Source organism: Apteryx rowi, unplaced genomic scaffold (assembly GCF_003343035.1).
Source record: "Apteryx rowi isolate R43461 unplaced genomic scaffold, aptRow1 scaffold_319, whole genome shotgun sequence".
Classification (NCBI taxonomy): Eukaryota; Metazoa; Chordata; class Aves; order Apterygiformes; family Apterygidae; genus Apteryx; species Apteryx rowi.
In genome coordinates, this window is record NW_020449630.1 from 770,934 (window position 1) to 793,246 (window position 22,313).

General features: G+C 37.3%; 1 protein-coding gene across 1 annotated transcript in view; it reads right to left on the reverse strand.

Annotated features, from left to right (window-relative positions):
- LAMA1 (laminin subunit alpha 1) overlaps window positions 1-22,313 on the reverse strand; it is an 84,843-nt gene that overhangs the window by 10,693 nt on the left and 51,837 nt on the right. The window contains exons 33-53 of the mRNA XM_026070785.1: window positions 20,166-20,264; window positions 19,095-19,206; window positions 18,767-18,929; window positions 16,447-16,657; window positions 16,089-16,205; window positions 15,836-15,999; window positions 14,670-14,808; window positions 13,354-13,447; window positions 12,022-12,138; window positions 9,895-10,077; window positions 9,427-9,581; window positions 7,544-7,687; window positions 6,853-6,986; window positions 6,417-6,567; window positions 5,758-5,882; window positions 4,604-4,754; window positions 3,316-3,460; window positions 2,534-2,675; window positions 1,262-1,376; window positions 901-1,071; window positions 59-210 (exon numbers count right to left, since the gene is read on the reverse strand). Coding sequence (XP_025926570.1) covers window positions 59-210; window positions 901-1,071; window positions 1,262-1,376; window positions 2,534-2,675; window positions 3,316-3,460; window positions 4,604-4,754; window positions 5,758-5,882; window positions 6,417-6,567; window positions 6,853-6,986; window positions 7,544-7,687; window positions 9,427-9,581; window positions 9,895-10,077; window positions 12,022-12,138; window positions 13,354-13,447; window positions 14,670-14,808; window positions 15,836-15,999; window positions 16,089-16,205; window positions 16,447-16,657; window positions 18,767-18,929; window positions 19,095-19,206; window positions 20,166-20,264 — 2,984 coding nt within the window. The remainder of the gene's footprint in view (window positions 1-58; window positions 211-900; window positions 1,072-1,261; window positions 1,377-2,533; window positions 2,676-3,315; window positions 3,461-4,603; window positions 4,755-5,757; window positions 5,883-6,416; window positions 6,568-6,852; window positions 6,987-7,543; window positions 7,688-9,426; window positions 9,582-9,894; window positions 10,078-12,021; window positions 12,139-13,353; window positions 13,448-14,669; window positions 14,809-15,835; window positions 16,000-16,088; window positions 16,206-16,446; window positions 16,658-18,766; window positions 18,930-19,094; window positions 19,207-20,165; window positions 20,265-22,313) is intronic.

A 22,313-nucleotide genomic window follows, 5' to 3' on the forward strand; every position in this document is an offset into this window, starting at 1 on the left:
TGAAGTGACAATGACATACGATAATTAAGCAGGCAATACTGTTCACAGTCACATGTACCTCCTATTCCGGATTAGGATGACAGAGTGTTCTTGTCCATCACTGTATGTTCCATTAGCAGACTGAAGAATCACTTTTCTAGTACTTGCTCTATCTCCAGCGTTAACATGCACTGCAAGATGACCATCAGTCAGCATGATGGAAAAGAAGGGCTGTGGATTTAATCAGAAGATTAATTTTTAACTGCAACTCAACTTCCTTCCACTCATTCATTGCTTAAATTGAACATAGCCTTGACAAATTTATCTCCAGCTTTGCTGTAAACAAACTTCTTAATAAAACTCAAAGACTAGCAGACATGTATTGGTAACCCTCAGAGAGCAAAGCCTTCCAATGGAAGATGTGAAAGATGAAAATTTCTCTGGTCTCGATCAAAACTAGGGTAAAAATGTAGGTCTTTTTTTTTAATCCCCCCTATAGGAAGGAAAGAAGATGGGGCAGGTCTAGCAAATGCTACTAAGTGTTTGTCCTTGGACTGCAGTTCTACAACAGCCGACCAGATATGAGATAGCAGTTTTCCTCAAAACCTTCAGCAACTACTTCTGACTACTGGAATGCAAAAGCAATACCCCATGTGCATTTCATGTGCAGTTTTTGTCCTTGTTCTGAAAACATTCTGGGTGATATTAACTATAATAGGTCTCTGCTAACTGATCTTTACCTTTCCCTCCGCTACGATGAATGTCCTCTGCTCCCTACCTAGCCTCTGCATTTGGGTCTTCCTAAGCCAGGTATATTTCTCTTTCTTATTCTTTCCAGGTCACATTCATAAACTAGACTTGACATTTGGAAATGCAAATGGCAACAACAAAACCAAAAAAATCTTTGTTTTTGGTACTTGCCAAGTGTGCTTGTCTGCGTCGTCGCTTCTCCAGCCCCCTGCTGAGTCCAGCTAAGATGATACCACTGCTGCTCTTTGTAGCAAAAGTCACCATCAGTTCTGATTCTGGACTTAGGGACTTAGGTGCCAACTCAATATATCCGTTGTTCAAGATGTTCACACTACRAATAGGCTATTTTATGAGGAAGAGAAATAATCACTGTCCTTACATAGAACCCAGTAAGAAATACAATTTCAAGGACAGATTAGCTTACAGATCTTCAAGATTAGCCCATTCCCACTCACTATATTCTTTCACAAACATTACTACTCATTGTTCAATAATGGTAATAATCAGGTCATAAAATCTAAGAGTCTCCTACCTGCAATACACAGCCTTTTCTTACACCGTATGAATTTCTAAGCAAGTCAAATGTTGAACGGGATATTTCCAGATTCTTGATGCATCCCACGTACATTCTGCTATTAAGACCTTTCCTGAAACACAAAACAAAGCTTTTTTCCAAGGAGTAAAATTTGGAATCTCTTGGGATAAAACATGAATTTCTCTTCAAGAAGAAAAAAGTGAGCATCTGATTTAAAGGATACAATCAGGCTCAGTGAAAATGAAAACAGGGGTAACTTGGATTTTACCCTTAGAAGACATTACTTTTGATCTGAAAGAGTCAGAGAGCACTGTTCCAAAATAGAAACATAAGTGTGTAGCACTGTGCTGCAAGGCCAGGTCATTTCCCAGAGCTTCTGGGATAAATCTTCAGCTGATATGTCACAGCTCCTGCATGAGAGCATAATTGTAGCACTGTACTATGTACCAGCTCTTTTTCATTTCTTAAGTCTGGAAGATGCCTAATTTGGTCCCAGAGAAATTTAAGTCAGAGAAATTCRAAACCTCGTCCTGCCATAATTCCTTACAGGCTGCTAGGCCAGCAAAGATTACCAAATCTGCATCTGAGAGCAATAACTATGCAGACACAAATAACGTCCTGTAATTCACCCTATTGCTAGGAGCTAGCAGACAGTTTAATTATATTTTGTTTTAGTCATGTTCATCCTCGCACCAAAGCGAAGCCACTGGAAGACATGTGGCTTTACATGTCCAGCAGGGATGGGCAATAAAAAAGTATAAACTAGAGAATTATGAATTATATATTTACAACGGCTTCTGTTGATCTGTTACATTTGCTTCTCCTCTGCTCCAAGTTTCAAACCTGAATTACAAGAATTCCTTTCTGAAGTAGAAGTTTTATCCTGAAGCACAGTTTTGTACATGAATGCCGGCTGGCAAACACAGTGCTTGCGCAGGCAAAGGTCAGAGGACCGATGCTGCAGGCAGCTGTGCTGACTGCCTGCCACAGTCCAACACACACAGCAGGCGACTGCTGGGGAAATCACCCATGGAGGGAAAAAACGGGAYGCTGGCTCTGATCTGAACCGCAGCGTCAGACCTACCAGTGAAAAGCACTGTGTTGGAGTTTAAAGGCAAAGGATAGGTAATTCTGTGGTATACAGGGCCATAACCAAGACTTCACCAACTTCCAATAATTTCAGTGGAGCTATCACAGTTTGAAACACTAATGTGTTTCCCTTTACTTACAAGCATCTTAGGAAAGGGGGAAAATGAGAAAACACTTTACCTCACAGACCTGGACCTCGGCAGCCCACCAATAAAAATTGGGTCCTTATCAGAGCGGTTCAGGTCTGAGGCAAACCCAGGAGATTCTCCTTGCTTGGTTTCCTTATAATTAAGTTTGTATGCATCCATGACTGCCAAAATTCCTGCAAAGAAATGAGAGTAAAAATCAGGAGAAGGGCACTAATACACTGTCTTCCATTTTGGCAATCTTCTTTCTAATAAAGAAAAATGTATTCATTGAGTCAAACTTGTGTGGACAATCTTCCTTTTTTTGGAATGAGTAATTTATTGTACTTTCAGCTGTTTTGTTAATCATCTGACTCATTCTTCTCTGCCAAAACCAAATCTGTGGAAGTCTACAGTAAAATATATATATTAGCATATGTTATAGCTATTAATACCTATTATTTGTAATGCATTACTTCCCAACCATAGGCCCAAAAATTCCATTGTACTAGGTACTATAAAAATGAAGAACAGAAAAGGTGATCCCTCATGTACAGACTTGGACGAAGATCCTTCACTGTTTAAACACTATTGAGATGTATTAATCTGACAGCTTCTGCACTATCTGCTCGTTGTAAGAACCACAGAAAAGATTTACAAAACCAAGTCGCAGATTCGCACCGCTGCCCTTCCAAAATCAAGGTAACATAGGAGTGGCTGCTAATGAAATTCCACATCAGAAGTGACCAAATTTGGTAGCAGTGTTCCCTGTGGAGATCTTAAATATTCCTACATTTGTAAATGTGCAGACACCTGTTTTTTCAGCCTGTAGCCTACCTTGTTTCTTGTTACGACTGAATGAAATTTTATACCACGTTCCATTGTTGTAACGATTTTCTGTTGTAAGAGCAAGGGGTCCTGAACCTAGATCAACAGTCAGTCTCACTTTGCCATCCACAAGCTCAAGCAATAAGTAATCTCTCTGTAGGGAAGGGAAAAAAAAAGAAAAGATTGAATTACTGGAAGTGAAATCTTCCAAAAGGATGCATACTTGGCAGGTTTGGGCTACTGTGCGGAAAAGGCTCAGTAACTCTTGTACCTAGACTATTTGATAGGCCCAGGACATTTCACTTTTCTATGTTCAGAAAAATTAAATTCCATGTGCCTCACAAGGATGTCATTTTGTTTTTTGTTTTTTTTCTCCTACTTGAATGCACCATCAGGGTTGATTACTTAGCTGAGGAAGGTTTAAACAATGAAAGTCACATTTACTTTTGGTGGGGGAATGAAATTGAGAGGAATCAGATGTGACTGTTAGCTGTAATGATCAAATACTACAAGGTTCTTTCCGCAAGAAGTGAAAAGCTTCCTCACATCCATTCAGATCAACAGAAATAAAAGACATCCTGTATTATATTAGAAGTGCCCCTCTCAGTGTAAAATTGAAGTCAGATATTTTTGTGCAACATATTCAGTCAGTGAGTACATAAAGAACCAAATGAATAATGCAGTAACTCTGAAACAATTTGTAGCTAAACAAAGCTTTGCTCTTCTTCAGGAGAAGAAAACCACCAGTAAACTAAGTGGTAAACTGCATGACAATGAAGGTCTGGAGATGGACCTAGGTTATGTTGCTTTTGCAGGGAGTTTTATTTAATTTATTTCAGTTTACTGAATTCCCATCTCATGGCTTTAATTCAATATGTCTACTCAGTATTATATTGCCCTTCTGCAAGTTCAATTCTGAAAGATTTTACGTTCTGCCAAGGTTTCTCCAGTGAAACAAAACTAGCCTGTCGTACCTGCAGTTTCTTGCTCTTGCCCTTAGTTGAATAGTCATTAATTTTAATTTTTTCATTGCTTTAATTTTTTCATTGCATTAATTTTAATTTTTTCACTGTTTAGTTCTGGTCTCAGTATATGCAAATGTTTGTTCTAAAGTGTTAATTATGTCTAGGGTCCCTTTCTTAACTCTTTTGGCTAATGATGTCAATCACAGAAGACAAACTATATAAAGAACTGGTTTTAACATAGATCAGCTGAAAGATAACATAGGAGAAAGCAAAGAATCACCAAGCGATCCAAACTATTTTTGATAGCTTAAGAATCTGATCCATTTTCTTACAGTGCCATTTGAAGCAAGATACAGCAGTAGCCCATTAGGTGAGAAGGTGCTGAAAAACATTATTATCTGAGTCACTGTTGAGCGTAGTGCTTTCTCCACAACTGAGTATCCGCTGCCATCAAAATGGAATGAAGTGTCCTCATCCTGTGGGCTACGGAAGGGGAAAACAGAGCTAAAATGTTAACTGCAGATTTCTGGTTTTCTAGTCAATTTTATACAAAATCTAAGAAAAGTTAGATCAGTTGGTGAGGTCTGTAGGCAGTATGACTAGGAAACACAGAAAGAGACTTGAATTCTGATGTTATGAATGACTAAAGGATTCCAGCCAAGGGCCACCTTCATTATAGAATTTCACAGTCCCTAATTTAGCCATGGGGAAGGATGTACACAAGACAAAAAATGTTCTTCCCTGATGTATGAAAGGAAAACAACAATTTCTTAAGGGAAAAAATAATTGCTACAATATATACCCTCTTACTTAAAACATGCCAAGCATTTATCAAAATGCCTTGCATAACTGCACTTCTAATAAATGTTCTATTAGCCCTTTTCCCTGCAATTTAGTATGTCTAAAAGATATCTCATACAATCATGCAGCACCCTCTGCTGTTTCTACGTGAAACATTCTGCAAAAGGGAATACAGTCAAGCATATTTCTTTTCAATCCCTTAAATGTAAGAAAAGCGTACAATTGGCAATCCTCTTTCAGAATGATTACAAGAATGGTAGCAAGCTCAGTGGCTACAATTTCACCATGAACTTTAAAAGAACACTTTAGACTGCTTCTTATCCTGGGAGAGAATAAATCTGTCTTTCTGGAAATTACTGGAAAATAAACATTCCAAACCACTTTGTTTTACTGGAAGTACTGCAGTACCACAAAACAGACTACAACTACAGAAATCCACTTAAAAAGTAGGCAAACCCTAAAAACAATTATGAAATTACATAATAAGCTGCAATATTCCAAACAATGAAATTATTTGATGCCACTGACACATTCAGGTTAGCACGTTCAGAATTGTAAACTAATGATCAATGAAGCACTGCAATTTGTCTGAATTCATCACGATAGCTAACACAGAAATATATGCTATATTTGTACATGTAGCTTTACTCCAAATATATTTTAAAAAAAAAGTGACACAAAATACCTTCCAAAACATCCATTGCACTTGCCCTCCCTTTCCAAGTAGTTCCAAAGACCGATAGATTTGCCATTCAGCAATGCCTCTCCCATGCACCCTTTAAAATGGGTCACCTTAACAGCAGGCGATTTCTATACAGGGATAAACATTTCATGAATATAAACAATGTTAAATTCTCTGAAAGTTATCCAGCCAAATTTTTGTTTGGCTGTTTTCCTTGAACTTTAACTTTGTTAGGTATAAATCATAATAAAAGAAAAACAACATGTTTTAGCATAACTGTTAACCGTTATCATTTGAATCATAGCGGATTAGTCTTGCAGAAAGTAAAATAACTATGTCCTTGACCTGCTTACATTCTTCATTGCATGAGTAACAACAGCAAATTAAAAGAAGCAGAAGCTGAGAAGGGAAAACAATTCAGTGTGCAACTCCTATGCATTACGCATGCTCACAGACTCTCCTGGTTATCATTTTATACAGAAATTCCGAGGAAAAATTAACATCAGGAACTAGGGAATACCCTTTTAGCATCTTTGCTCTACGCTCATCATGCCTGGCATTTCTTGACTGCGTAACAGATTCAAGCAATTATTTCAAGTCAAAGGTGTATCTCAAGCAGGATAAAACCAATATTTTATAGTATGCTGATTTTAGAATTTAACCTTGATTTGCCCTCCAAGTCCTCCGATAAACATTAGTGTTGATTTGTTAACATCCAGTATGCTGGCTGTTCCAGGTGAGGTTCCAGATTTAGATGAAGGCTCCTGATTGGAGTTCATTTCCTCTATGCTCAGGGTACCTGTTTTTCCAAACCTGCCAATTACAAATAATCATAAATAGTTTTAGAAGTCACTCGGCTTAATCAACACATGCTATTGACTTCTTTTTTCAAGGATAAGAAGCATCCTGTCATTGGAAAACTCAGAAGATGGTTTGTGTGGTTTACTCTAAGTTGATTCACTAAGTTGAAAAACAGTTGTATAATCTAGATGTTTTGTTTTTTGGTTTTTTTTTTAATCAAACTCTTAGTATGCATTGAACTTACTATCGGATGCCTCTTGGGACTTCCAACATTCATGCCATTCACACTTAAATTACCTGGTTGCATGTATTCTGTGCCATTTGTTGTTGTCAATTGGAAAATTAGGATATTCCACTCTTGTTGATCCAGAGCCCAAATCCCAAAGAAGAGTGACCTTACCACGTCGCATCTCCACTGCAAGAAAGTCTGTCTGAAAAACAGTAGTGCTTATTTTAATACAAGATATTGAACATGTTATTTCTGTTCTGTATATTTAATTTTCATGTGACTTTGAAAATGTCTTTCCAGATTCATTTCCCTACATCCCATATTACTGGACTTTATTTTAGCCAAATCAGGCCCAGTGAAAGAGAAACTTATAGGAGAACCAACAAACTCACCCCATATACAGGTAGGTGAATATTTCCTTTATATATCTATAAAAATATGTGATAGGATGAGTATACACACACAGAGATGCATACATATATAAATATGCACTTCCTCTCTCAGTGTGTGTGTACACAATGTGACCTGTCAGTCTGTGAAAAAGTATTGTTACACAGTACAACATCACCAGGAGCTAACAGCCATGCATTTATTAGGATTATAGAGGGAAGGAAGAGGAGGGCAGTGTGGCACCACACTGTCGCGCTCCTGTTCAGGTGGGTGGACACACCACGCTTGTGAGGGCCAAAAMCATATATATGATCATTTAAAACATTTGGCTACCACCACCTTCAGTGAGTGTCGCCCCAGAAAACTTACCTTTCCATTGCTACCCAGGTAGAAAAGGAGGTTATCTGGTTCAGAAGTTTTCACATTGAGGGTTAAGGTGTTGTAATTCGTAGATGAAATCTGGGGTTGGTAGGCACGAATGCAGTCTCTGTCTGCTGATACTGCAACTTTAATCTGGAGGGGGAAAAGGGAGAAATGGAATCGAAACAAGTCTCCGTGTGCATGGCATGTATTTCTCGAATATGTGCTTAGCTTCTGACCAACCAGTGCCAGCAATTCACTGAGACACTTTTAAGGTGATCTAAAATTGCTACTGGGGTTAGATCTGAACAGTCTCCTGGGCATTACTCAAAAAAGAGCAGGAGCTTCACAAAAAGAGAAGAAAGCAATACATCATAATTCGCTCATCTGATTATGAGATTTCAAGCAAGTWAGTAAAACAAACCATTCAAATACCTCACACAATAATAAAATCTTGGGCCTGAAGCCCATGTAATGAGCAAAAGCTGCTATAATAACATCAGAAAAGATTTAGAAATTCCAAACATTTTTAAAAAGAAAACAATTTCTAGTCTATGTTCAGAGGAAAACAAAACAAAACAAAAAGAAGTCTGTAACATTTGTGTTTATTTGAAATTTTTAACACCACAGATGACTATGTGATTATTCAAAAATACATTTGGGAATACATTACAAGTTAAACTTATAGCTTAAGTAGAAAAATTTACGTTACTCTTGTGATACCACTAACTCCTTTGAATTTTGTCTAGTAAGTTTTCTGATAGCACATCAATGCAAGCTAAAAATGGCTGAACACCAAGGAGTTTTACAGTGTTCCTTCCCACTGTAATAACGGAAAAGCCTTAACTCCATCAAATTAATTGAATATGCTTGTAACAACTAAATACATAAAGCATACATGTATACACACGCGTCCTCACCTGTAACAAATAAAAGTATACAAAACAACAAAGTGAACCCTGAAATCTGGAAGAGGAGATTTTGCTAATACTTTTTTTCCCCCTGCAGGGAACTTCTGTGGTTTCTGATAATTCAGAAAACACTACTCTGTTCTGCAGTGGATTCATTAAGCTCCAGTAGACTGTGACAGAGAAGCAATAACCATATAATTAAGGAGATTTGCAGACAGCACCAAAAGCCTTTTGTTTTTTCAAAACAAAACTTCCCTAAACCTTAGAATTATATACCCATACTAAAGCCAAAGACATACCAAAAGTTATCGAGTGCAAAGTCGTTTTCATATTCCCCTCACAGTTTAATGAGGTCCATAGTACAGTTGATTTACCATTGTTTTCTTTAAGTGGGGGGCAGAGAGCTTCAAAATGACAAGTATATTATTTGTTTCAAAAATTTTGGATGCACAGCAGCATCTTGTAAAAAAGAACACATGGACTTTGTTGWGCATACAGGGCAAATTTATTGACAGAATCCATATTCTGTTAAAAAAGGTTTTTAACAATACTTGATGTTATAAGGGAGGCATCTCGCATCAACCTCTAAAATAAGCTTAGAAATTAGCATCTTGTCCTAAAGAGAATGGCAGCTCCATCTACTCACTTGTCTCTTTCTCACCGAAATATCTCTGTGATTGCTGTTCTATTATTTTTATAGGAAACAAAAGGCAATAGAAAATAAATTACTGCCTTGCTGCTCTGACAAACTCACAAATGCAGTAAGAAACTTGAAGATAAAACCACAAAATACACCAACGCAGCCCTGCTGGTATATGATTTTAGCATCAGCCAGTGCTCTTGGACTTCAGCAGGACAGCAGAGCAACCAGGTACCTTGAAGATAAGTTTTAAGCTCTTTGACTCAAAGAAATTTTCTGCTACAAGTAAAAGTGAAGACGGTTAAGTTAAACAGAGAAACTGCAGCGATCATGGTACTTACAGATGCTGCCTGCTTGCGGGCCTGGCTGATGAGCTCTTTAATTTCGGAGAGATTTCTGCTCAGGTTCTCTTCTAGCATTTTCAGAGGTTTCAGCCTATCAAATAAAAGACTGGCTTGTGCTTCAACCTCCTTAACTTGTTCTTCAGCTGTAGTTGCTGCCAAAATATCAGTGAAATGTTGAGACAGATTGAAAGAAATGCACTGTCTATTGCTAGAGTGCCTAGCCAAGGTGGCCTGTTTCTGATAAATTTTTTTTTCAGCGGTTATGAACATCAGTAAGAAATATGCACATTTAAAGGCATCCTATGCGACTTCTATAGAGGTCTTTTAAAAAGTTGTCACRCTTTTATTGAATTAGGAAGAAACTTTCAGTCACCAGATTCATATTTAATGCTTATTAAACTTGAACATTAGTACTGCTTCTGCAAGCAGTGACATTTCTACAGAGCTATGAAGCAGCAAACTTACCTGCTTTTGATGAATCAGTTATAAGTTCACTAGTTTTCCTCAACGTGTCATTAACCCGGGACAACGTAGAAGAAGTATTCAGCAGCTTTTGACTGAAATCCCCAAAGCAGCTTAAACCCACCACAGCGCTGGCATTTGCAGACACAGCCAGCTCTTTCACCTCAAGCATGTATTTCCTTGTATCTGAATCACAGTGATAGCACACAGGTTAAAAAAAAAAAAAAATCATAGTTTTCACCAATATCTGAGAGCAACCAATGCCTGGCCAGGTGCATAACAACACAGTTACAAACATATCGAAAACACTAGAAATGCTGCCAGTTACTTTCGTTTGGCAGTAAGAGTTATATTTTTATCTCTTTGTATACTTTTGTCGGTGAGGGGAGCTCCAAGCTAAGCACTTCTTGTTATCTAACTCAGCTTAGCTGTTGAACGCCCCAGGGCTTAATGACTCCCCCTTTATCTTCTGTGAAACCTTCTGCAACTTGATCAGTTGTAAAGTCGGAACAAAGCCATGGCTACGGCCCTGGGCAAAAGAATGGGGAAACGCTCCCAAGTTAGTGACATAGGCAAAGATAGAGCCACAGATGTAGATATAGGTATGTGTGTTCATACCACACACACACAAACACACATGTATATGTAAATACATATATACAAGCATATGTAAATAATAGAAACTACAGAGATTTTAATTAAGGCTGGTCAATTTAGATTTTCAAGTCTGTCAATCAGAAGACTCAAAATTTTGACATTCAATCAAAATTTTGAATTCTAGGAAAAATAAGGTTTGTTTTTTTTCCCCACAATATGCCTTTTTTCTTGACCAGCTCTGAACATGACATAAGCACAGATGAGGAACTTGACTCTGTATCCCAGCAGAGAGATTATATGAATACATCAGGCTCACAGCTTTCAAGCCCCTCGAATGGGTGCTGGCACCCAGACTCACAGTCTGAGCCTCATTTTTTGAATCCTACAGAAAGCTGGCGAGGCAGCAGGCCTATAACCCCCTTTGCTTTGGGCGACAATCACTTGTGCAGTGAGCACACAGCTCCCATCCTCAGCTCACCCCTTACACCCCCGCGCCAAGGAAGGGTGGGCAGAGGCTGCAGCTGGCACAAAAAGGCCCGCTTTAGGTCTGCAGGGATCCTCCTTCACCTCCAGTCCCCTGCGCAGAGGGAAATACCACCGTCAACCTCTGCCCGGCCCCAAAAATAAAGAAAACTTCAAGAAATACAACAGCAAAACTGAAATCAAACAGTGACAGTTAAGGAGGATTGCCCTATGACTTTAATGACGCCTTCATTTTCAATGAGGATTTTGATGTCTGAGAGTATCCTGCTATTAATATCCAGTGTAACTTTATCACTAGTGCTGCCTTTCAGTGTGAGCTAAGAGCCTTAGTTGTAAAATGGGACATTTTAAAGCTTTGGACTAGCATTTTAATCTGGACATATAGTACAACGACCCATGCAGCAGGACATTATGAGCGTTCCTACACCTTAAAAAAAACATTATTAAGGTTGGCAAACTATTTCAGAGCTTCTTATTTAAAACTTTAAAGAAATTTACTGTATTAGCTTCCATGAACTCCAGGGCTTGCTTTTATCCAAAATAATGACATTTTTGAAAATGAGAATTCTTTCGTTTTGGAAAAACACAAAAAGAATGTTTTAATCAGTTAAATGAAGTCAGAATTTACAATAACAAAACTTTAGATATAGATTATAACATTTATGGCGCAGTATGGATGAGTTTGAAACAAGCTATCAAAAGAATATAAAAAGTCACTGTTTAATATAAAATTTCCCTCCATGTGAGATTAAGTATTCTAGGACTTGATTCTCTTCTCATTCCAGTGCAATTCTATTCCTTTCAGGGCTTTTCCTGATTTACAGCAGTGTGAAATGGGAATCAAGCTATAGACCTTATATCATAACCCAGCTATGTTTTATGGGTTTACTAAACAAATGGAAAATATTCCTTGTAAGGCAGGAGGCTAAATGAGTCTCCAGTCTAGTTTATTGTTAGGCCTCTCCCATCAGCCTACAAACAGGATTTTATTAAAATTGTACCGTACCTTTCTGTAATAAGGAGGAGAATGTCAATATAGGTTTCACTTACCATTAGGCAATGCTCTTAGTGTCAACAGGGAATCATTAAGCTGGTTGATAATTTTATTAGTACTTTCCTGAATCTTTTCTACCCTTTTGTTAAATCCATTCAATCCAGATAAAAGGTCTGTTGGAAGAAATAGCTATGATTTTTCTATGCACAAACAAATCTCAGTACCATACTATGCACACAAACCTTATGTATAGAGATAACAAGCATTCATTTATTTAATCAACTTTTTTGTTTTCTTAAACAGAAAGAGCCTTTTACAAACAGGAATGCAAAATGAATGCAGTATGCAGAGATAAGCTCTTGTGGGCACTGTTCCATTCAAAGTTATCCTTTTTTGGCCAATTCTATCAGACTGAAATAGTAGAAATATAGTTAGGAAAAGGCTATAAATTAAAATAATTCCAAGATGATAAAACTTTATAATAGCAATGATGTGCTTGACTTTTTGTGATATCTGACAGGAGGAGGAGTGAGTGTTTTTCTTTTATTTATTTGTGAGCTGTTTGCAGAATCCTATCTCTAAAAAAAAAGTGTAAAATAGAAGCAACAAAAAGGTATGTATTCTCTCCATCTGAATTATATAAAATTCAAGCATATTTGTAAAGCTGCTGATATTGAAAACAAAGTCTATTTTACAGTTATAATTTGATCTCTGTTAAACATTCATTTTCTGTCCATTTTGTCAAAAACTTCTCTTAGAGCCAGACTCCTAAAGTCTGTGTTCAAAATGCTTTTGAACTTCTATGGTGCAGACTCCAACACCTTGTTGACCTCTTCTGAGTAACAGAAAACTAAAAGGATTTTAAAATTTATAGAGGGACTCTGAGTCAAAAGGCACTTTGTACAAACAGACAGAAAAAGTTCAGCTTGTCACATTACACCTGAGTAGAAGGAGCAAGAAAAAAAATATTAGATTTAAATATATCATCCTACATACTTGCGTAATCCATGATTTATAAGATGAAATTCACAGACTTCTTCCTGGGTAAATGGATTTCTTCAGGAATTCATTTTGTTCTTCATCTATTGCCCAACCACTAATGACTTAATTCATTGCATTTGGAAAACAGGCCATTTAAAGAAAGCATTGCTTGGAGGGAAATGAGGTACAGCAAAGGACAATTTTTTAAATGTTTACAGAGGAAAATTATGTTCTTACCAAAAAGGTACATCAATAAATGACTCCATAATACAATGCTAATCTTAATTATATGAAAATATATTCATGTGCAAATTTTTACCTTAGCTTATGCTCATTTCAAAAAACCCACCATAAAACAGGAAATAGAAAAAGAAACAGAAACAGAAATGAAAATTCTAAAAACTGACCACCACTTTTTTTCTTCAGATTTTTCGCTTCATTCAGAAATTCAGAGCTAAGCAGTAGAGCTTCTCTTCCAAGAAGACTGAAAGACTCCTCTGGCTGAAAAAACAAACATCAGTTGCCACATATGAAAAAAGAACTTCAACTGAAAATATTTAAGTATCTTCAGATGTCTCTTTTAAGTTATTGAACATTCTCTTTCATGAGATTTTCTATTTACTACCTTACTAAGAATGAACAAAGAAATCCAAATTGCAACAGTTTGTCCAGGCGCGTGACATTGAAACTCTTTGTGATTCAATATGGAAAAAGAAGACAGTAAAAMAAAACCCAGCAAATTTTAGTTTGAACACCCCTGCTGATTCAGTGCCATCTTTTGAAATGCCACTAATTCTAGTTCCAATTCTATGACAAAATTCTCAAAATTGAGCTTTTTAAAGTCAGATATTTGAAAATTACAGCCTTTAAAATTTTCTTTTAATCCACTTCGCCATCTGGAAAACATGGACAACTACCTTGAAAGATTTGTTATTCATGTTTTCAAAGCTTTTAACAAAACAGTACTATAAATTACGCGACTGTTGTACAAGCTTACAAAACAGTGCTGACTACTCTGATCACCATCGTGTAAATAAATGCATTATATAGTCTTTTCTCCAGGCATAATGTGCAAAATGCTTGTAAAACATAACCCATTCAATGGGCTACTGGGATACATAATCATGAAAAATGGGAAGAGATGAAATGGGGAAATAGAATAATATTAAAATAATAGGATCAGGTGGGTAATTGGCCAGGTCTTTGTAATCTACTCTTTTAACAACAACATGATAATCTGATATGACAGAGGAATATCAGATAAGACACAAAATTACATTTGGTTATGAAATGTCCTCAGCAAAGCAAAACAGTTGTGTTTGGGAATACCTASATGCAAACAGAAAAGGGACAGGTGAATAAGGAGATGGTTGAATAACCCGGAGGTGGAAGAGAGCGTGAGAGGCTTGGGAACTGAAGGAACGCATGGGAGATGACTGATGATGAACACACGCAGAATCAAGTCCAGTCTAGCTAAGCACATATCAGATGTGACAAAAGAAGGAAAAAAGTATTGTGGCAGAGAGGAAAGCAAGGTGAACAAAAGGTGAAGTCAGGTACCAAAAGGTACTGGTTCAGGATATCGTGTGTACCAGTCGGCAGGACCGGCTGCCGTAGATGCCTCGGTCAAGAAGACAGCTTTCAGCAAATGCAAAAAACTTAAGAAAACATATTCCAAAATGAGAAATGTAAAGGAGTTAGAGATATTAATGTAGATACTCACTAAGTCCAAGGGACCATTCACAACTCTAGAAGCATCATCTGCCAAAATCTCTGTTCTTTCAATCACACTTTTAACACTGGAGTGGGTGTAGACAGCAGCGGTTGCATTCAAAGTCATATTTCTTACTTTAGAGAGGCCACTAAAGCAGAGAATTAGCAAGTGATTTTCTTTTCATTAGACTATTTATAATCAAGCAACAATTCCATGTCTTCAGTTTATAGCATGTGTTTCTAGAATACATAAGGCACTCAGAAAAAATGAGCACACTTTGTCCTAGGTTGCATAAAGGGTTTTCAGTTCATTATTTTAGGCTGAAAATGTGATTTTTTTTTCTATTTTACTCTCTTTTGTTTATGATCAGTTTTTCAATTTATAAGGCCACTTAGCCACATGCAACACTTAACATGAAGAACAAGCAAATTACATAACCTAAACAGAACAGAAAAGAAACAGGTTCCTAGCTGGAGCTCAATAGCAGTGTAGAAAAATACAGAATTTAGGAGGAAATCAGGAGCATCTGAAAGCTATTCATTATCAAATTTTTACTCGAGTATTATTCAATGCAGAATTTTCGGTTCTCAAGCTTAAAACACATGTAAATTTTCCACTCTGATATAATTTAAYTTTTAACACATACGTGTGCTGATTTTAAAAGACAAAACAGCAAGAATCCTAAAAAAAAACTGGGGCAGAGAATTCTTTTTCACTGAGATAACTGGAATGGCTTTCCAACTTGGAAGCTTTAAGGGTGTGCTTGAGTGCATTCGGGACTGCAACCCACTCATTTCTGCAAGAAGCTCTGAAAGCAACAATAACGGAGGCATAGCAGGAATAGCTTCTTAATGATATTCAGAGATATATTGTCAAAGAAGTATTCATACACAGACCACAAGCTTTTCAAGCCATACCATGATATATTCACTGGGCATTTAATAACTCACTAGTTATTCTGCAGGTCATCCACAGGAAATGTAAGACTAATCAACCCTCTCTGTGTCATGTAGTAGAAACACCATGCACTGCAGTAGAAGTGAAAAGCAATTAAAATGAAATGGGGGAGAAAAATTTATCACGTTCCCTTAGTGGATTAAGCTACTACCTATTTATATTAAATCTGACACTGTAGATACAGTCTTTTTTGAGTTCATATTTCTTGAGTTTCTCACCCTTCTAGTGTACTGGAAAGTCTTTGGATCTGGGCAGCATGGTCCTCGGCTCTGTACACCAGGTCCAGCACTCCTCGCATGGACATCTGCATGACCAGCTTGTCGACGTGATGCCGCAGTTTGGTACTCCATAGGACCAGCCCATCCTGGTGAGCCTCCAGGTTCTACACAACAAAACGGTTTCCTTTTTTTAAAAATAACAAAATTCACTTGATAACATCAAAGAGGCTGTGAAAACTACGTACGAACTTACAGATGTAGAGTTCTTTACATCTTTAGCAAGAGCAGCAGCAACATTCACTAGCAGTTTCCCTTCTTTAATGAGCATGGTGCAGGCTTCTTTACCTTCCTTTATATAGAGCTTTTTGTCCTATAGAATAAATCAATTGTTTTACAGTAGTTTGTAAAGTCAACTAGTGCAGATGAATTCACATATTACCTAACCATTTTTTGGATTTCAAACAGGGTTCTGGTTTTGCTTGGGCTTTTAAGATATTACATATATTAACATGTTAAAAAATCTGAAGTTTTATTTAAGTCTAAAAGGCRCCTTTCAAAATAATTCTATATTTGATATTCCTTACACAACAACACAGAATCTCCAGTCTTACATTTAGGTCTCCCACATTGCTAGAGATAAGAGGAAACAAGCAATCGGTCTCATTGATGTTAGCAAGCGCCTCATTCACCAGGTCCTGGGCTTCTTGCAGTCTGCTGTTGTGCTTTGATAAGAGACGACTTGCATCCTTTTCTAGCTCAGCAAGTTTCTGCTGGGGTTTAAGATACTCTTTCTGAACCTGGAGCAACAACCTCTCTGCAGCTCTGACAAAGAGAGGAAGCAGAAAATAAATAAATGTAGGAGAGAGACTTAGGCATGCTTTCTTGAGGGGAAATGAGGCTATCCCAAATTAATCTAAATGCATATTCTTATAAAAGCCTGCAATTTTTTCCATAATAGCATGAATACACACACTAGGTTACTTGTCTTACCATGCAAAAAGAAAACAATTGTGCATGTGGCGGGGGAGTAGAGTTCATAAATTTTTTATTTGTTGCTTAGAGGTGGAAAAGAGCTAGTACAAAGCACATTTGCTTGGACTTATTTGGGACATTGCCCATGTGAAAACCTCTGTGAAGCATTCCTCTGGGAACCTTCTATGTCTTAACTGCAGGGATTYGTATTTTGAATGTAGAATCAAAACATCAGTTATAAGGGGTGACACTGGAAAGCAACAAGTAACGAGAACACAGATACCCAGGGGTCTTGAAAGGTTTAAATATCTAATAAAATAAATGATCCCATTAAAATGACCACTGAAAGGAGTGAGCTCTGCACTTATCTTTTGAAATCAACAATAGGCATGATCCGGGAAATATCAACCCCCCTCTCCCCCCCCCAAATTAGTCAGTTGTTAACTGCTTCAGCTGCTCTATTTGGGAATATTTGCACCTCCATTCAAACACTTTCCAGTATTGAAGACACTGAACTGAAAGTGATCCTGACAGGTAAGTCCTTTGTTTCTCTTGTACATAAGCCGCACACTGCAGTTCCTGTAATGATACTTTTACATAAATATCTGTCCCTTTTAATCTGGTTTCAAATCATACATATCTTTAGCTGAAACAAAAGAAAACTCATTTATATCTTGATTACAAACAATAAAACACATTCCATCTTTCTTATTGAATATCAGATGCGTATTTGCATATATTTCTTTAAACTAATAGTTCAGAGTCCTTCCACTCAGAAACCATAAACTTACAAAAGGTACAAGAGTGAAAACATTTTGCAAGGCAGTAATGGCTTTGATTTCAGTGTACAGCAGCAAGCTTATATTCCAAATGCCTTGTGATCTTTGCCTTATGTAGCAAACGTGGTGAGACTTCAGTTATTAATGTTGCTTAATAGTATATCATCACAAACTCTGTCCACTATGAGCCATGAGGCAACCATTGCTCCCTGAAAAATGGACTGTCAAGCTGCTTATTTAAATGAGTTTTGAATTTGCAGCTGCATTGCATGATAAATTTTGCTGAGCAAATTCTCTCAAAAATCTTATTAACTCTCTTCTTCAATCTGTCAAAGTACACTTATCAGAGAACTTTCAGAAATTTCAGCAGAGAGCCTACAACTGAAAAAGTTAATTTACAAATGCCTTGTATTAACAGCTCAAGCTGATTTTGAAAGTCAGAACATTCTGTTACTGTGGAACAGGACATATTGAGACATTTTCATAAGTGCAAAAAAAGCTATTCAGACTTCCTAATAAATATAAGAATAAATGGTACATTTCCAGTTGATTTTCATGTCCATTTAGGTCCTGCACAATTTAATACTCAGTACAAGGACAGGCAGGGGACAGTGATGAACAAAATCAGATATGCTACCTAGCATAAACATTCTGTCCCTCCTGATACAAAGCACTTAAAAAGGAAAAGTCAGATTTTCAGAAGCACTCCATTCTCATCTTAAGCCAATCTTAACATTCTTACAGATTTTGGTGGGAACAGGACTAGGGCAATACTGAGTATTTTTGAAGTTGCAACAGAAATTTTAATGGCTATTGGAATAGCCGACATTTTATATTGCCAAGTCCAGCAACAAGTAGTAATAAGTAATGAAAACAGAAGCCATTTTAGAATAGCTTTTAAAAAGTGAACAAATCAAGACAGRGGTCTTTCCATTAATTGCAATGTGTCCAAATAAACAAATGCTTGGCTATTTTGAATACAGCAGTGCCATGTGGGATGCCCAGATGATCTCCAAATAACGTAACTCCAGCTTCAGACTTCATATAGCTCTGCCTGGGCTAGTTAATCTGTAACACAAGCCGTTTTCATGGCACAATGTTTCTTCAGACACGTCTCCAAGAAGCAGCAATGCACAGTATAGACACATGCTAAATAAAGATTCCAGTAGACTATGCTTACTTTAGGATGCTGGTAGCTTTATGGTGCTGTTGAACAAAATCTTTCCTGCGCATTGTATCCAGCATGGCAGAGATATCATCCTGCAGGCTCTGAGACGTAGCATTTGATAGTGGGAGATCTAGACCCAGTGTTTCATTTAGCGACAGAGCCACTTCAGCAAGTACTAAGTAGGAGAGCAAACAATTTGGTCATACCATTAATAGAAGAGTATGTGTGAACCCCTTGAACAAACTGCAGCATTTTGCCTGTAAATAGTTCTTGAAGAGCTGCAGTGGAAATACCCTTCTAAATTCTGTAATGAAGTGGAAATATCTTAAAAGCAGGATACCTTTGATGGTTCTATGCACTGTGTCAATAAATCCAGTCAGTTCTTGACTTTTATTCCTGGCTTCCTGAGTCACTGTGTTAAGTTGACAAGCTTTTTTCAAAATTCTAGATGACTAGAATAAAATCAGAGATAATCTTTGACAGTTYTCCCAAAACATCAATAAATTCATGATATTTCTCTATGTTTTTTCAACTTATTTTTCAATACTTAGAATGCCTTATGTGAGTAAGGAATCAGTGTTTTTTGATAAAGCAGTATTAGCTGATTCATGAATCTCTGATGTTTCGAGGTATTTGAGATGCCTGCAATTTAATTAGTTTGGAAGTTCCATCCTCTGGTGTCAGTAAAAAATTGTTATATCCATTAACTTCATAATCAATATGATCACAATTATCAAAGCTATTTCTTTAACAAAGTAAACACTAAATATTTTTAAGCGTAATTAATGTAAATATCAAGAAAATCACTCTTCTGGATACATCACTTTTAACAATGACAACACTGTTAATGGAAGCATCCAGTTAAATTAAGTACACACARTCAGTAGATCAGGTCTAATGGCTGAAGTACTATCCACACTTTTCTATCTACAATTTTTCTTGTGTTAAAGCTGAATAAAGTATACAAATGTTGCCTATTTTTCTGCACATTTTCAATGGATTTATTTCCACTGAAACCATTTTAAACACAGTACTACAGGTTTGTAAGGCCTTTTGGTAAGTATTCAGAAATGGCATAATGTTAAAGAATCTCCACAGGTCAGAATCAGTGAGAAGAAGGTATCTCCTTTTCTTCAATTTTAGGGACTTAAATGACCACAGTACAAAGGTCTTCTGAACTTCAATAGAAAACATATAAACCTACTGTATAATATCACAAAACACTGTAGTTTACAAAAGAATTCCACAGACCAGTTAAGTGCCCTCCCCGAAGGACTACAGAATGGACAGAATTATTTTACTGAACTCTATAAAGTAATTTACAAACAACTCTCTCACGTTTCTGTACGATGTTATGGAAAACCCCCAAAACTTTTCCACAAAGGGTAAGAAAAGAGAAGCAAGCACCTACCCCTTCATGCAGCTGATCAAGGCCTCCTGACAAACTTAAGAGAGTTTCTTTCGCTGTAGCTAATAAGTAAGCTGGACCTTCTCTAGGAACTATAGACCCCTGTAAGAAGCAGCACACAAATTTAAGGACTTTTTTTGTGTCCAGAAAATTTCCGGAGAGAAAATAATTATACACACCATTTATATTATCTGTATGTTTTAAATGACTGATTTGCAAGGCATATGAGATTACATTAAGTGATTACATACATATAGTTGATGCAACAAGGTATATGTCATTTCTTTAAATATAGAACAAATCTCTGGATCCAGCCATGTTGTACTTTCAGTGAAGCAATGAAAGAGGGAAGCATCATGTGGTCCTGATTCTCAACTTCACCAAGGTCTGAGCTGGCCAAATAATTTACTCAGAGAAGTTTAAAGGCCCATCAGATTAAATGATTTCCGTACAGTACCCCAGGAGCTACTCTTATGGCAACTGGTCTTGTCAAAACATATGCTTTTTCAACGTCAAAACCCAGTGCACGGTGCTTGAGTTTGAGATGTCAGTGCTCCACATGTGATGGGGATCACAAGCAGTCCAGCCCTGGGGAAACTCTCACCAGCGAGAGAGGCCAATAAGCCGCATTCGGCCTCAAGGTTATCTCCAGGCTGCTCTGCATAGCAGTAAATAGGCCACAACAAGCGTATGATATTTGTACACAAGCGTATGATATTTGATACAGTCAAGGTCAGCAACAGAATATCACTTCTCTAGAGAAGCAAAGAAATGCAAGGCATCTCTTACAAAGAGGACAAGTCTGGGAAAAGGTTACATTTAGATTCCAGATTTTTCAGAGCCAAATGTTTTAAATACGAGTATTATTTTGCCCAACTTTTTAAAGAAGTAAAGCAGGATTATCCAACAGCCTTGTGTCCAATTGGTCTTTCAGAGTCTTTTCCTCAGCAGGAGGAAAAAACAAGCRAAAGAGAGGCAGAAGCTGAAGCTCCTGGGCCTTCTGGGATAAAACATGGCAAGGTGTTTTTAAGAACACAGTGGAGGAAGCCAAAACTGGACAGCAAATATGGCTATGAGTGTCAGGAGGAGTAAAGCAGGAGGCTTTTACTTAAAAAAATAGAATTACTGAGGTTCTCAGATTGTTTGAGCATTGTGGCAGAGCAGAGAGAACTTAATCGTTAGCATGCAGAAGCAATGCCAAGTACGTGGTCTGATTTGATGACTTTCTCATTTTTGGAAGACCTACATCTAATACATAGAAAAGAGGGAATACATGAGTCCCTGAGCAGCCAGCATGAGGCAAAGCTGCCATACAGTGAAGTGGACAGCACTTCAGTAAGATCTGTAATCCAGATAAATAAACCTGGGGATTTTCTGGCTTTCAGTTACAGTTACTCTTGTACAGGCCAAAAGGGAAGGAAATTTTAGAGTAGTCAGAAAGAAAGGAATACCTGCTTCCAAACAGAGAAAAATTAAGAGACTACTACCAAATTACTCTAAAGATTCAGTTGTTTAAAAAACATTATGGTCTCACATAAACAGGGCTGTCCACAATAGGACTATGCATAACTCTGATATGTAAATACTGTCAACATAGACCCAAGAGGTTTTGTACCACTTTTAGTACCCATTAAATATCTCACTTTCAAGGGAGTGAGAGTTGGCTTTGATTTGATTTTAACAAGAAAATTTATGCACTGAAGAAGAAATTTAAATTGCTGTAATTTTTACATAAAGTTTGACTTTGTTTTATAATTAAAATGATAAATAGTTGCTAGATATTGAATGTACATTGACTGGAATTCAGTCTGCCTCATATTTTAAATGGAAGAAATTTTTAATTCAAATTCTTTAATTTGCATAATCCAGAAGCACAAGAAGGCTCGGATTACTCTGATTTTTGTTGGAATATGTTAAAACACAAAGAAGAATATAATTTTGCCTCTGTCTTAGAGTTTCTCTTGCTTTAGTTATTGCTGAACAGACTCTTTTCAGTAAAGAAAAGATGGTCGGGGGCAGCCTTGGCTGCAGTGACCATGAGGTGGTGGAGTTGAGGATCCTGCGAGGAGGAGGCAGGGCACTAAGTAGGATTGCAACCCTGGACTTCAGGAGAGCAAACTTTGGCCTCTTCAGGGACCTACTTGGAGGAAT